Genomic DNA, 14,627 nt, shown 5'->3' with positions numbered 1-14,627 from the left:
CACTTGCTGGTGCATTGAGGGCTTCCCTGAACACATGTTCTTCTGTGTCAGCATATTTAGTCCACCTCATTGCACCTAACTGATCTGTTTTATGGATCTGTTGAAGTAGTCAGTGTGTCCAGCCGTGAGCATCTGGATATCATTTAGTATTCTCATGCAATGCAGTGAGAATGTCACAATCCAGGGCTGCTGCAAGTGAGAGCCTGGTATTTTGATGTTCATCAGTGATACAATGCTCATGTTCCAAGAAGGCAGTCCATCTGTATCCAAATTGGAAAAGATTCTATGAGAAGCTGTCACTCAGCTACACAGAAGGTTTTCTCCACGGGTTCATTAGCACAAGTTGTCTCTGGACTCTGCTTCCCGTCCTCTACTGGAAACTGTATGATTCTCTCATGCACAATCACAACTAAATTTTTGAAGGAAATTCTCAGATCCTTTCCAATGTCAATTAAGTCTGCAATTGTGGGACTTCAGTTTTGTTCATTTGTCTCTCTTCAAGACGTACTTTGAGCCACTGGCTCCATGCTCTGATCCATCTGTTTGCAAAGATGGCCTTTCTGATAGCCATAACATTGACTGAAAGAATCCATAAACCAGGAGCACTTATGGCCATAAGTCATCTGTATCAGATGTTTTAGACACAACAAATCCTTCATCCTAGACTAACTCTTGCAGTCCTTTCTAGCCCTGTGATTCTGTGGTGGGCCCACCATATACTACCTTTTATAAAGAAAAAGCTGTCACTATGTCCCCATTCCAGATTCCTATATGATTGTTTTCAAGTTTTATGAGTCAGTTAATCCACTCACCTGTATTTTTTTCTATACCACATGCCTTGGAAGAGAGGAGACTGCATTTTTCTTTGGCCTTTTATCTGCCAAAAGGAAAGGAATGTTACAAAGACATCTAAACTGTGTGTGCACAGTGGAACAATCAAGAGATCAGCCTCTATTACCACAGAGGCTTTTGAAATGGATCTTGGGTTGTATTACTCTTTGTTACCAACTACCTTGGAGGAGGTGGAGGTTCATTCCACCAGCAGGAAACTAATACAGCTTCATTGCTGAGAAAGCTACGTATACTAAATGTTTTCTAGCCAGTGTGATGTGGTTATACAAACTTCACACTGGTCGCTAGGGACTGGGGAGATGGTCTGGGCTCAGCCAGTTCCACACTGCTACACCTGCAAGAGGTGAACAGACAGGAGGAGAAGTTTAAAGGAAGCAGAACATCTCACCTGTATGCAGACAAAGGAAGAACACAAGCTTGCAACTTACAGCTCCTGAGAAGAACTGGAAAGGCAAGATCTTTCCCTACAACAACTCCCCAGAAGAGAGGACCTACTTTAAAAACACTCCTAGAAGGAAGCATTCCTCAATCTCCTTGTATGGACTGTTTGTTTTAACTTGCTTACTTTTGTTTATGGGCTTCCCCAGCAGAGGAGAGAGCTAGGACTAACTCAGCTGAGGGCCAAGCTACAGGAGGAGATAACTTCAGCCTTGAGGAAGAGGGAGTAACTACATCCTGTTTGGCCACAAGGAGGTAACAAGCAATTTTCTGAGTTGAATAATATTGGAGATAATATCCTTGCAAGTGGCCGTTCTGGTGTTTTGAAGCACTTATTCTGTCACCAACATGGACATGCAAATGGCAGTTTCTCAAAAGCAAAGCCATTGTGCATACTAACCAACTTCGCATAGGTCTAGATAATTTTACCAAAATGCCCATGTGCCAAAACATATCATATACTGCAGTCAGGTAAAGGAATATTTCCAGTTACAAGTAAGTAACCTCAATTTTCTTTGTGTTTTGCTGCCTGGTAAGATTTTATTTTCCTCTACAGTAGTTCCACATGTTGAATGAATCTCCCCTTTTATTTGTAGAATTGAATACCACGTCTTCACAAAAGTCATTCACATAGCAATCTTAGTGTGCACATGCACACAATCAAGTATAATGCTTGTTCTTCTTCGAGTGTCCCCGTGGGTGCTCCACAATAGGTGTCGGGCTTGCCCGGCGCCGCAGATCGGATCTTCCAAGCAGTTTTTGCCGGCGCGCGCATGCGCCGGCGCGCACCGCTCCCTTGCGCGCTCCTGGCCATGTGCGTGATCCGGTCCCCGCCAGTTCCTCTTAACCGCCGTCGGCTGCAGACGGAATCCGACTAGGCTAAGGCCAAGTAGCGTATTCAATGACTTTAACTGTTTTTCTCTTAAGTTTTTCAAGTACTTAGGCGACTGCAAGTTAGCCGGTTGTTATTTTTGGAAAAAAAACCAAACAAACAAACAAACAAACAAACAAACTACAAGCGGGAGAGCTTCAATCCAGTCCCAGTAACAAGCGCCAGAGGCCAGGAGCATAGGGCCATCAGCCCTCCTGCTGAGGCAGGCCATCGGACGGGGAAAACAGCACAGAGAAGGTGCTAAGTACCCGCTTAACAATTGAAAGACTCACCAACAATGTCCTCTTCAGGATTTAAAAAATGTGAGTCCTGCCGAGAGGCGATGCCAGCGTCCGATGGGCACAGTCTATCCATAAGGTGCCTGGGGGAGTCCCATGTGGCACAGAAATGCTCCTTCTGTGCTAAATTAACAACCAGAGCACGGAGAGACAGGGAGATGCGGTTTAAAATGCTGCTTTTTGATAAGGCCCTCCAGCCAGACGTGCCGGAGCGGCCGCAGCAGGAGGGACCCTCCGGGGCCCATAAAAGGAAAGCTGCCTCCCTCACCCCATCAGCGCAAAAACGGAGGAAAGCCTCTCCAGCCCGATCCCTGCCGGCAGCAACAGCGAGCGGGACGGGAGGAGCGAGCAGCCCCCAGCCGCAGCAACAGCTGATCGGCGGCGGCACGGAGAGCCACGTGGAAGTGGCTCAGCCTCCGATAATCAGCCAGCCTCCCCACACCGCAGGCAGGGCGGCGGCTAAACAAGCGCCGGTACCGGCGGCACCGCAGGCAGCGGCACCGACCCCTGGGGAACCGGCGGTGCAGAGCACGCAGGCACGTAGCCTGCAGGCACAGAAGGACACCGCACGTGCGGCACCGCCTTCGAGCGTGCCTAGCACGGTGCCGACGGGGCCGGGATCCCCTGCGCGTCAGGGGGTGGAGTTACCTCCTCCAGGGAGGGGGAAGGCTGCACACAAGAGGAGGCATTGCAGCCCCTCTCCGGACAGGGCTGTGGAGCTGCTTTCTCACAGTCCTCCGCTCATGTTGCAGACTCCAACCAGAAGGCAGGGGTCCCCCCTAGCCTACCTGGTGCCCCCTTCTCCATTTTTACAACCAGCCTCACCCTGGACGACACCACCTTCACCCTTCCTGGGGTTTGAACTGCTGGACTATTATGCAAAATCGCTCTCTCCAGTGTCTCGACGATCTCCCTCCCCCAGACGCAGAGGGTACGCACCAAGGGAGTGGTCTAGGTCACCTTCCCAAGAACAGTGCCTATACTGCCATGGTCGCCCCTACCACGGGGGGCATAGACACCATCGGCAATCTACTAGGGAAAGATCCCCGCACACTATCTCGTACCCCCGAGGGCAATTGCAACCGGGGACAGAGACTCAAGCATCTCAGGGGGGACTGGTCATGGAACCCCGAGATCTTCCCTCGCAAACCTCTAGCGAGAGGGTGTACCATCACCAGCAGGAACCGGAAGGGTCCAGAGAGACGTACCCCAGCGGTTCCTCGCTCTCCTCCCCGGACGAGGCTACGGCCCCGGGGGACGTCCATCCTACGGACGATCTCAAACAGTTTCAGGAACTGTTTAAGAGGGTGGCCTTCACGCAAGGCATCCAGACAGCAGAGGTGCAAGAGAAACACCATAAGCTCCTCAAAAATTTGAGACCTCTGGCCTCCTCCAGTGTAGCAATACCGCTTGATGAAGCGATCTTAGAGTCCGCCACTACGATATGGCAGACCCCTGCGACTATTCCGCCCGTCCAAAAGAGAGCGGATAAGAAATACTTCGTGCCGGCGAAGGGCATGGAGTTCCTGTTTAGCCACCCACAGCCAAATTCCTTGGTGGTGGAGTCCTCGCAACAAAGATCAAAGACATCTCAGTTCAAGACGGGGAACAGACAAAGATGCCAAGAAGCTAGAGCTGTTTGGCAGAAAGGTCTACTCCTCCTCCACTTTAACGCTGCGAATGGCAAATTACGCAGCGCAGTTAGCGAACCATAATTTTGACAACTATTCCAGGTTAACCTCCCTCATGGACTCGCTTCCAGAGGACAAAAAGCCGGTGCTCAAGGCCACAGTGCAAGAAGGCTATGCGGCCGCGAGGACGGGAGTTCAGATTGCTCTGGACGTTACGGACACAGCAGCACGTTCCACAGCAACGGCAGTGGTGATGCAAAGGGAGTCCTGGCTCCAGACTTCGGGTATACCGAGGGATCTGCAGGCGAAGATAGTTGACCTTCCCTTCGACTCGCAGAAGCTGTTTGCTGAATCAACTGACTCGGTCCTTCATTCCAGTAAAGATTCAAGAGCCACACTCAGGACCCTGGGGATTTACACCCCTCCATACACAAAGAAAAGGTACTACCCTCAACAAAGGCGGTACCAGTACCAGCAACAGCGCCCCCAGTTTCACAGGGGTTACGAGCAAAGGCGACATCAACAGCACCAGCAGTACAGAACTTCCAGGCGACGCTCACAACAGAGCCGTGCGTCCTCGGGGCGGGGCCAAAGGCCACAAGTTTGACATACAGATCCAGGGCTGCGCCATCACTACCATCGCACAAGGTCATCCGAAGCGGTTATTCCACCATCGCCTCCGACCATTCTACGACCAGTGGCAAAGGATCACCACAGACAAATGGGTGCTGGAGATCATAGCCACGGGGTACACCATCCCCTTCCAGTCGCTCCCACCGCCGCGACCTCCACCCAAGCCCCACCTCCAGGAGCCCTCCCATGTAGCGAGGCTCAGGCAGGAGGTGGCCCATCTCATGCTCATAGGGGCAGTGGAAAGGGTGCCGGAGCAACTGCAAGGGAAAGGGTTCTACTCCAGATACTTCCTCACGGAGAAAAAGACAGGAGGCTGGAGGCCCATCTTAGACCTTCGCGGCCTCAACAGGTACCTGCGCAATCAACGTTTTCGGATGACCACAATCGCCTCCATCCTTACAGCACTGGACGATGGAGACTGGTTCACAGCCCTCGATTTACAAGACGCGTACTTCCACATAACTATCCATCCAGCTCACCGGCGATTCCTCCGGTTCATGGTAGGCAACGAACGCTTCCAATACAAGGTCCTACCGTTTGGCCTCTCCTCGGCCCCCAGAGTCTTCACCAAGACCCTGGCAGTGGTGTCAGCCTACCTGCACAGACAGGGGGTATTTCTTTTCCCGTATCTGGACGACTGCCTGCTCAAAGGGGCCTCGAGAGGGGAGGTTCTGCGCATGATACGCGTCACAGCAAACACGTTCTATTCACTCGGCCTGGTTATCAATCTGGCAAAATCAAAAATAGACCCCACACAGGACATAGAGTTCATAGGGGCTCGCATAAACTCGGTTACAGCGAGAGTATATCTACCAGAGGCTCGCTTTCGGGCCATCGGTTCCCTCATGCAAGTCATCACCTTCAGCCCTACGGTGCCGGTCTTGACGTGCTTGCAGCTGCTGGGCCACATGGCAGCGGCGACGTTCGTAGTACAGAACACCAGGTTACACATGCGCAGCATGCAGCACTGGCTGGCGAGCGTATACAAACCGGCAATACACACCGTTCACAGGGTGGTGTCGCCCACAGCCGGGGTGCGCAAATCCCTACAATGGTGGGTAAACCCCAGGAACTTGCTAACAGGGGTACCCTTCCACCAGCCGCAAATATCGGTTTTTCTCACTACAGATGCCTCCCTCATAGGGTGGGGAGCGCACATGGGCGAAAAGGTGACTCAAGGACTGTGGTCACCCACGGAACAGTCACTACACATCAATGTACTGGAGCTCAGAGCAGTGTTCAACGCCTGCAGACACTTTCGAGACCACATACAAGGTAAAGTAGTCGGGATCAGTACAGACAATACCTCCACCATGTTTTATATAAACAGGCAAGGAGGAGCTCGATCCCGTGCCCTATGCGCGGAAGCAATCCGCTTATGGAACTGGTGCATCGCCAACAATATAATCTTGAAAGCCTCATACTTGCCGGGTGTGCACAACGTGAAGGCAGACCAGCTGAGCAGGCGTTTTGCACTCACGTACGAGTGGCAGATCCGTCCCGATCTGCTACGGCCGATTTTCCACGCATGGGGTTTTCCCCAGATAGACCTGTTTGCCACTCAGCACAACAAGAAGTGCCCACGGTTCTGCTCCAGGGCAGGACTGGGATGGGGGTCCCTGGGGGACGCGTTCGCGATCCCGTGGAGGGGCCCCCTGCTTTATGCGTTTCCTCCCACAGTGCTGATCCACAAAGTTTTGCAAAAAGCCAGGAGGGAAAGGGCCCGGATGATCCTGATAGTCCCAACGTGGGATCGACAACAATGGTTCCCCCTACTCCTGCGCATGTCGGACCATCCACCGATGCCCCTTCCGGTGGCGCCGGATCTGCTCACGCAAGCCCAGGGGTCCATAGTGCATCCACACCCGCAAAGCCTGCGACTGCAAGCGTGGTTAATCCATGGCTCAGCTCCATAGAGAGCACATGCACAGTGGAAGTACAGCAAGTCCTAGAAAGTAGCAGGAGGACTTCCACCAGGAAGACCTACAAACAAAAGTGGACTCGCTTCACGGCTTGGTGTTCTACCAAACAGCTGGCCCCCCTTTTGGTGCCTATACCTACAATACTAGAGTATTTACTGGACCTTAAGAGAGGAGGACTCTCGCTATCCTCGTTAAAGGTCCACCTTGCCGCCATCTCGGCGTTCAGACATGAGGAGGACGGGCACACTGTGTTCGCCCACCCTATGGTTACCAGGTTCCTCAAAGGGTTGGTAAACCTATACCCCCCTCGGAAACCGATTCCACCTTCGTGGAACTTGGACCTGGTGCTTACCACACTAATGGGACCACCGTTCGAGCCCTTGGCCACGGTTCCCCTCCGCCTCCTTACAATAAAGACGACCTTTCTTCTTGCAATTACGTCAGCTCGTAGGGTGAGCGAGCTCGCGGCAGTCATGGCAACGCCACCCTGCACTGTTTTTTCCAAGGAGGCGGTAACCATACGGCTGCATCCAGCCTTTGTTCCCAAAGTTTCTTCCGAGTTTCACATCAACGAACCTATTGTTCTACCCTCGTTTTATCCAAAGCCTCATAATTCCAACGAAGAGGCGCGCCTACACCTCCTGGACGTGAGGAGGGCGCTAGCCTTCTACGTAGACAGGACCAAGTCCTTCCGGAAAACAGATAGACTCCTAGTCTCCCTCGCTCCCAAATCGAAAGGAGAGGGTCTCTCCTCGCAGAGAATCTCAAAGCACATTGTATCCTGCATAAAAATGTGCTACGAGCTCAAAAAGACTCCTTTATCGGCCACTCCCAGGGCTCATTCCACCAGGGCGGTGGCGACATCAACAGCCTTTTTCAAGGGCGTTGCGTTAAAAGACATTTGCAGAGCGGCGACCTGGTCATCCTACGACACCTTCGCCAAACATTGCGCCCTTCACAGGGTATTCCAAGAGGATACCCGTCTCTCTGCAGCGGTCCTCTCGGGGACAAGCTGCACATAATCCGATTACCCACCTCCTATCTTGGGTTACTGCTGGGTAGTCACCTATTGTGGAGCACCCACGGGGACACTCGAAGAAGAAAGAGAAGTTACTCACCATAGTAACGGTGGTTCTTCGAGATGTGTCCCCGTGGGTGCTCCACTACCCGCCCATCCTCCCCGCTTCGGATCTCTGTTAGTGTTTTACAGGGGCACCCGAGGCGGTTGGTCGAGGAACTGGCGGGGACCGGATCGCGCACATGGCCAGGAGCGGCGCGCGCCGGCACATGCGCGGTCCGGCAGAAACTGCTTGGAAGATCCGATCTGCGGCGCCGGGCAAGCCCGACACCTATTGTGGAGCACCCACGGGGACACATCTCGAAGAACCACCGTTACTACAGTGAGTAACTTCTCTGTCTTCCAGTTCACTTTGGTTTCTTAAATATTAGAAGGAAAGAAGGGTTAGGGCATGCTTCTTTTGTTTTTTTGACAGTCACACAACGTGGAAAATAATAGTTGCATTAGGTTTTGGGTTTTGTGTTTTTTAATGTTTTACCTACCTTGTGATTGCAAGCATGTACTGGTGTTTCTGTTGTGTTATTGAGCAGGATTGTATTCATCCAGTATTCATCCAGGGCTACTCTGAAGGGTAAGAGGGGATTTTAGCTCTTGTACTAGGGCTCTTGACTACTAGAGGAAGATTTTTGTTCCCCTTAACCATCACCTTTAGGAGAGCATGGACTAGGCTTGGGCAATAGATGAGGCTTACTGGTAGCCATAACTGCCTGGGAAGCACATTGCTCTAAGCTGTCTCCTGCAATAAGGGTCAGAGAATTCTCCCACCCTTTTACTTGTCAGCCAGGTACTGTCCATAAATACAACAGAGACCCATCTAGAAGCAGAAGCAGGAAAAAAACCTGCCTGTTGTTGTCCAGGTAGAGACGTACATTGAATATGTGATTTCTTGCACTAACCAAGAAATGTAGTTTTTGTTATTGCTCTTTTTTATACTGCTTGAAAGGAGAGAGGGGAGACTTTTAAAAAATGTTAGCCCAAATATTAAAATATATAGCTGTTCAATGTCTTCTGTTTGTTTGGTTTTTTTTTTTTCCTTCCCCACAAAGGCGGCTTTCTTCACTTATGTGGGAAGTTCGGTACATAGAACATAATACACGCACATTCAATGAACCAGGAAGCCCTATTGTCAAATCTGCCAAATTTGTCACAGATCTTCTGCTACACTTCATAAAGTAAGTTGATGGACAGATACAATAATTTTGTTCCATTGTATAATAATAATAATAAAAAGTGAGTGGTTTATAATTTTGCTTTATAGCATGAGCCTCCCATCTTCTACACAGCTGAAGGTCAGAAGTGCAAAATATTTGTTTAGAAAGGGAGAGGGGAAACTCAGATAACATTTTGTCAATCACTGCAAAATAGAATTAAGTTTAATGAATTGGAATTTATAAAAACAAAACATTTCAGAAGCAAGGAATTTAATAATGACAAATTAGAAATTAAATCTGGACATTAAGGTCATAAGGCTTTTTTTTTTTTTAAGGAAGTATTCATGTAAAGTACCAAAAAATATTTGAAACTGTCTAAAAGCAGAAATACACCAATTATTCTTGAAAGGGAAATTTCAATATTATTATATATAGTTTGATTTTTCATGTTCTAGGTGAGCTTTCTGAAAAGCGATAGATGTAATTGTTTTTGGAATGCATAGATACAAAAATATTCTCTAAGGGTATGTCTACTTGGCAGCCTTATTTCATAATAAGTTATTGCGGAAGAGCTTATTTTAAAATAACACTGGTACACACAAAAATGTATTTCAGAGTATCACTTAGCTATTCTCAAATACAGCATCTACACACAATAGAGCCTATTTTGAAAGAAAGCCATTGGACACACTGTGGCTTATTTCAAAATAAGCTCTATTCCCTGTCTTAACAGCACTTATTTCAAAATAGGTGCTGTTCCTTGTAGAATGAGGTTTATCAATTTTGAAATAAGCCAACATGCTATTTTGGAATTATTTCGAAATGGCAGTTGAGTTGTGTAAACACTAGGATAGTTATTTTGAAATAATTGCTGTTATTTCAAAATAACTTGGCTGTGTAGACCCATACTAACACAGTATTGAAATATGTAGCTAATAGTATAATACTTGATGAAATTTAATTCTGAAACTTCCTTATTTAGTGTAACTTGAGGTAGTTGGAAAAAGGTAATTGTTTCATGAAAAATGTGTGACCTGCAAAAATTTTCATTTTTGATTAAAATTCTAAATAAAATATTTTGAGAAATTTTTGATATAAAAACCTTCTTTTAATTTATTTTCTTTCCCCTCCACTCCTTTCTCCAATGGAAAGGGAACATTTAAAACAAAAAAGGGAGTTACTTTTTTCAGTAGCACAGCCATGGTCCGTTAGATCAGATGAGCTCTTCCAGTATCATACTAAAATCCAGGAAAGAATAGGAGTAAGAGTCTTTGTCAACATTTTATTTATTTAATAATTTATTAATATATCAGGTAATCTTGGTAAGGCCTATCTAGTCATTCTACCCCATTCGATTGCAGAAGTAGATCAAAGAGCAATAGGGAATTTTATTGTGCAGTGGCAAGGTCCACACTAATACTTAATATGCACTAGGCAAGTGCCAAGTAGCTTTACACCCCAGTTTGTCACCAACTAAATGTTCATATGGATAAATCCTTAGACTCATCACAGAAGGCTTGTCTGGTCCTTATATTAAAGAAATGCTTACTCAGTTCTTGTTTGATGTTAGGAGCCACACTTAAGGTATATGTCTACATGGCAGCTAAACAGCCCTTAGCCCAAGCTGATTTAGGCCAGCCACAGATTAAGTGCATTCTAAATATAGCCATATTTAACCAATGAGCTCAAAATGGGGGCAAGGCAAGTTCCTTAGAATAACCATGGTGAATTAGAGTCTATGAGATAAGACACCCTCCATAGGCCCCTTGCACAAAAGTATCAAGGTGGGAGTTGTACTAGATGATTTAAAAATTACAGTAAAAGATACTGTCTGTAACCCCCCAACCTCCCCCCCATATACCCTTCGTGAGGGGGGGTCCTGCAGCTTTCCAGATTTTGGCAAAACAAATACATGTAGCTGAGTCCAAACCAAAATCTTGGAGGAGAGGTGCATGTCCAAATCCTTCAACTTGATACTGTGTAGTAACCATCCTTTTATCAGTTTTGGATAGGTTCTTATATCATGCTTATCAGCATAGTGTATGAGTACCTTCTAATAGTACATTAAGGCTGTGTCTAGATTGCTGAGAACAATCAACAAGATTTGCAAATTGCACAGTGCATTTCATAGAATCATAGAACACTAGGACCGGAAGGGGCCTCGAGAGGCCATCGAGTCCTGTCCCCTGCCCCGACGGCAGGACCGACCACTATCTACACCATCCCTGATAGACATCTATCTAATCTGTTCTTAAATATCTCCAGCGAGGGAGATTCCACAACCTCCCTTGGCAACTTATTCCAGTACTTGACCACCCTGACAGTCAGGAACTTTTTCCTAATGTCCAACCTAAACTTTCCTTGCTGCAGTTTAAGTCCATTGCCTCTTGTTCTCTCCTCAGAGGCCAAGAAGAAGAAGTTTTCTCCCTCCTCCTTATGACACCCTTTAAGATATCTGAAAACTGCTATCATGTCCCGCCCTCAATCTTCTTTTTTCCAAGCTAAACAAGCCCAATTCTTTCAGCCTTTCTTCATAAGTCATGTTCTCCAGACCTTTTATCATTCTAGTTGCTCTTCTCTGGACCTTCTCTAATTTCTCCACATCTTTCTTGAATTGGGGTGCCCAGAACTGGACACACTATTCCAGCTGAGGTCTAACCAGTGCAGAGTAGAGTGGTAGCATGATTTCTCGTATCTTGTTCACAACACACCTGCTAATGCATCCCAGAATCATGTTTGCTTTTTTTGCAACAGCATCACACTGTTGACTCATATTTAACTTGTGATCTACTAGAACTCCTAGGTCCCTTTCTGCTGTACTCCTTCCTAGACAGTCTTTTCCCATTCTGTATGTTTTGCATATCTTTTGCCAGCAGTTCCATCCAGAGAGGCTTTTCTGACATTTAGCCCATCTACAAGGGGCCAAATGTTGGAAAAAACTTCTCTGTTGAAACATCCCTTCTTCCTCATGGAATGAGAGATATCAACAGAACATTCCCAACTGGCAGATCTCTTTTGAGAGATCTGCAGTCTGAACGTGTGCTCTGTCGACAACACTTCTATTGACAGAAGTTTTATCCACAGAAGCTTGCCGTCTAGACATAGCCCAAGAAACATGACTGAATGTCTGTCACATGGTGTTCTCTTGTCCTCTCCCTAGGCAGAGAAGTGTGTGTAGTAGCATGTCTTGTTTTGGTAAGGTTCTTTTCTTTCTCTCCCCAAACTTTTCTTTTCTTGCTGGAAGTTGTCCTTCTATTCCCTTCTTGTTCGTTCAGTTTCATATAGTAGTTCACTCACTTCTTGCTCTTTGCTAGTAAGGCTACGTCTACACTACAAAATAAATTCAAATGTATTAATATTGATTTTGTAAAGCTGGATTTTATAAATTCAAATTTGACTGCTCATTTCCCCACAAAGTCAACTTATTGCTGCCATACTCAATTGGCAGACATCAACTGTTGCAGCAGTGCAATGTGGGAATCTGTGCCACAGTTCTCTCATCCCCGTAGTATTCTGTGTATTTTTTCTGGTGTATGACCTCATTTTCCCCACATTGCATTGCTCTCATTCCCCTCCTGTGGTAAGCAAACATCCATTTTTCTAGGTGAAAGGAAGGAAAACTAGTCCATCAACAGAGATTGCCAAATGCACCAAAATCTTTCTTCTATAACTGAATGGCTTTTTAAAACTTAGCTGTAACTGAATTATGAAAGATTTTGTAAAAATCATCAGGTGTGTCTCTTCTCAACTGGTCCTCCCCCTCCCTTGATTACATCTGATCCTTGAAAATAACACAGGGACAATGAAAAGCATGAAAAATAGTAGATAGTAAAAATTTGGAAAGAAGAGAATTGCTGAGGGGAGGGATTTTGGATTCCCAGTTCACTATACAGCTTCTGTGCATAGTCTGTGTTCTCATCTGGCCCTCCACAGACTGTCCCCCGACCCTTGATTCCATCTGATCCCTAAAAATAATACAGGGAGAATGAAGAGTATGAAGAAAGTAGATAGTAAAGATTTGGGGGAAAGCAGAGTAGCTGAAGGGAGGGTATTAGGCTTCCCGGTTCATTATACAGCTTCTGTGCACAGTCTGTATTCTCAGCTGGCCCTCCAGCCATTCTTCCTTGCTTGAAGGGGTCTGGAGTTAGACGAAGGGGATAGAAAAGGATAGAAGATTTTTGTCTTCTCCCTTCACTACACAGGCATTGCCAACACAAGGGATTGGGGAATGGGCTCACCAAATTTCATTGCCATTGTGGGGCAGTTTGGTATTTGGGAGGTTGAATGGCCAGTTGACATGGTCCCTGAAAATATTTTTTTGCTATGGGGTGCAGGGTCTGTGGCTTGAGGGCCGCTTGAATTGTTGCTTTGGGGTGGCGGCTAGGCCTCACAATTCATAGCTGCTCAGGGAGACTCCTCCCAGTGGCAGAAAGGCTCCCAAATATTTGGGGGGGGGGCAGTTGAACCATTCCCCCCGGATGGCTGCAAGCCCCTGAAAATCTTTCCCAGCCTTGGAATGCTAACAGCGCACAAGCCAGGACATGGTGTTGCCTGGCAGCATGATCAGCACCAAAGGGCAGGTATGTCCTTTCATTGCTTCTCGGGCTAGCCAGGTGATGTAGTTGAGTGCGGGAAAGACCCAAAGTGTGCAGCACCTATGGGGGGTGCTCACAAATGTAAACCGCCAAGAAGTAGCTTCTGTGGCCTCTTATGCAAGCACAACCCCCACACAACAGCCTTGTTGCCATGCAGCATCTCAGGGCAGTGGCTGGCACCAGGCAGCGCAGAAAGTGTAGAGAGAGAACCATAAACTCCGTGCTGGGGCGATTTGTAATGGGTAGGTGCACTCGCAGCAAAGAAAGAAAGAGACATTTCTCAGGCTCTCATGCAAACATGACCCCACAGCCACAGGCTTCTGGGTCCTGATTTGAAATTCATGGTGTTGCTGTTACCCGATTCCTGAGCACCTGGAAAGCAACGGCCAGATCAGAGCACTGAGGGACATTGTGAGTTACATGTGAGACACCTCTGGAGGCTAATAAATTCAATTTTAAGGCATTGTACTTCCACAATGGCCTTTACTTTTAAATTCACTACGCCCAGCCACTTTTGGCGATATTATGATACCGATATTAGTGCTCCCTAAATCAAGCTAATGGCATTTACAGTAAAGGCAGTTATGTGGTAATGTCACACTAGCTGCCTTACATTTGAATTTATTTAGTAGTGTAGACATAGCCAAAGTTTAATTTCCAGGCCTCCTTTTCTCATAATGTTGAGTCTCTTCACTCCTTTCCAGCATTCTCCATTTGGGAGAAGAGCTTCCACTTCCAGAGTCCTAGCAAAATCTTCCTGCCCTGCACATGCCAGAGCACCTAAAAGGGGAAGATGTGGGAGTGACTAAGTACTTTTGTAATAGAAGGCAGCAAGATAAATCCTCAAATACTAGTAAGATATAATCAGATCTCCTCTGTCCTGGGCTGGAGAAACTTCTCTGCTGCCTGGAATGGAGCAGTGTATCCCACTCACACAAAATTGAGATGGTGCTGATGCTCCCACTCCCAACGTCTTCACATCTCCTCTCCCTAACATCTGACTTATTAATACACATGCATTCTGCATTGTGTATTGATTAAAGGCCAGTCTATGCATAATATTCCTAAAACAAAAGCAAGGTAATTGTTTTTAGACATAGGCAATATATACCCTCTGTTCTGTCTCCCACCACCCGTCAGTACTAGAATAACCACGG

General features: G+C 47.2%; 1 protein-coding gene across 6 annotated transcripts in view; it reads left to right on the top strand.

Moving 5' to 3' along the window:
• The window catches only part of PHIP (PHIP subunit of CUL4-Ring ligase complex), a 320,457-nt gene that overhangs the window by 266,443 nt on the left and 39,387 nt on the right, over positions 1–14,627 (top strand). For all 6 annotated transcript variants that reach the window (XM_074990995.1, XM_074990994.1, XM_074990993.1 and 3 more), the window contains exon 32: positions 8,771–8,896. In XM_074990995.1, coding sequence (XP_074847096.1) covers positions 8,771–8,896 — 126 coding nt within the window. The remainder of the gene's footprint in view (positions 1–8,770; positions 8,897–14,627) is intronic.

This window comes from Carettochelys insculpta, chromosome 3 (assembly GCF_033958435.1).
Source record: "Carettochelys insculpta isolate YL-2023 chromosome 3, ASM3395843v1, whole genome shotgun sequence".
Taxonomy (NCBI): Eukaryota; Metazoa; Chordata; order Testudines; family Carettochelyidae; genus Carettochelys; species Carettochelys insculpta.
The sequence above is the reverse complement of the archived record's forward strand: the minus strand, read 5'-3'. Positions and strand labels throughout refer to the sequence as shown.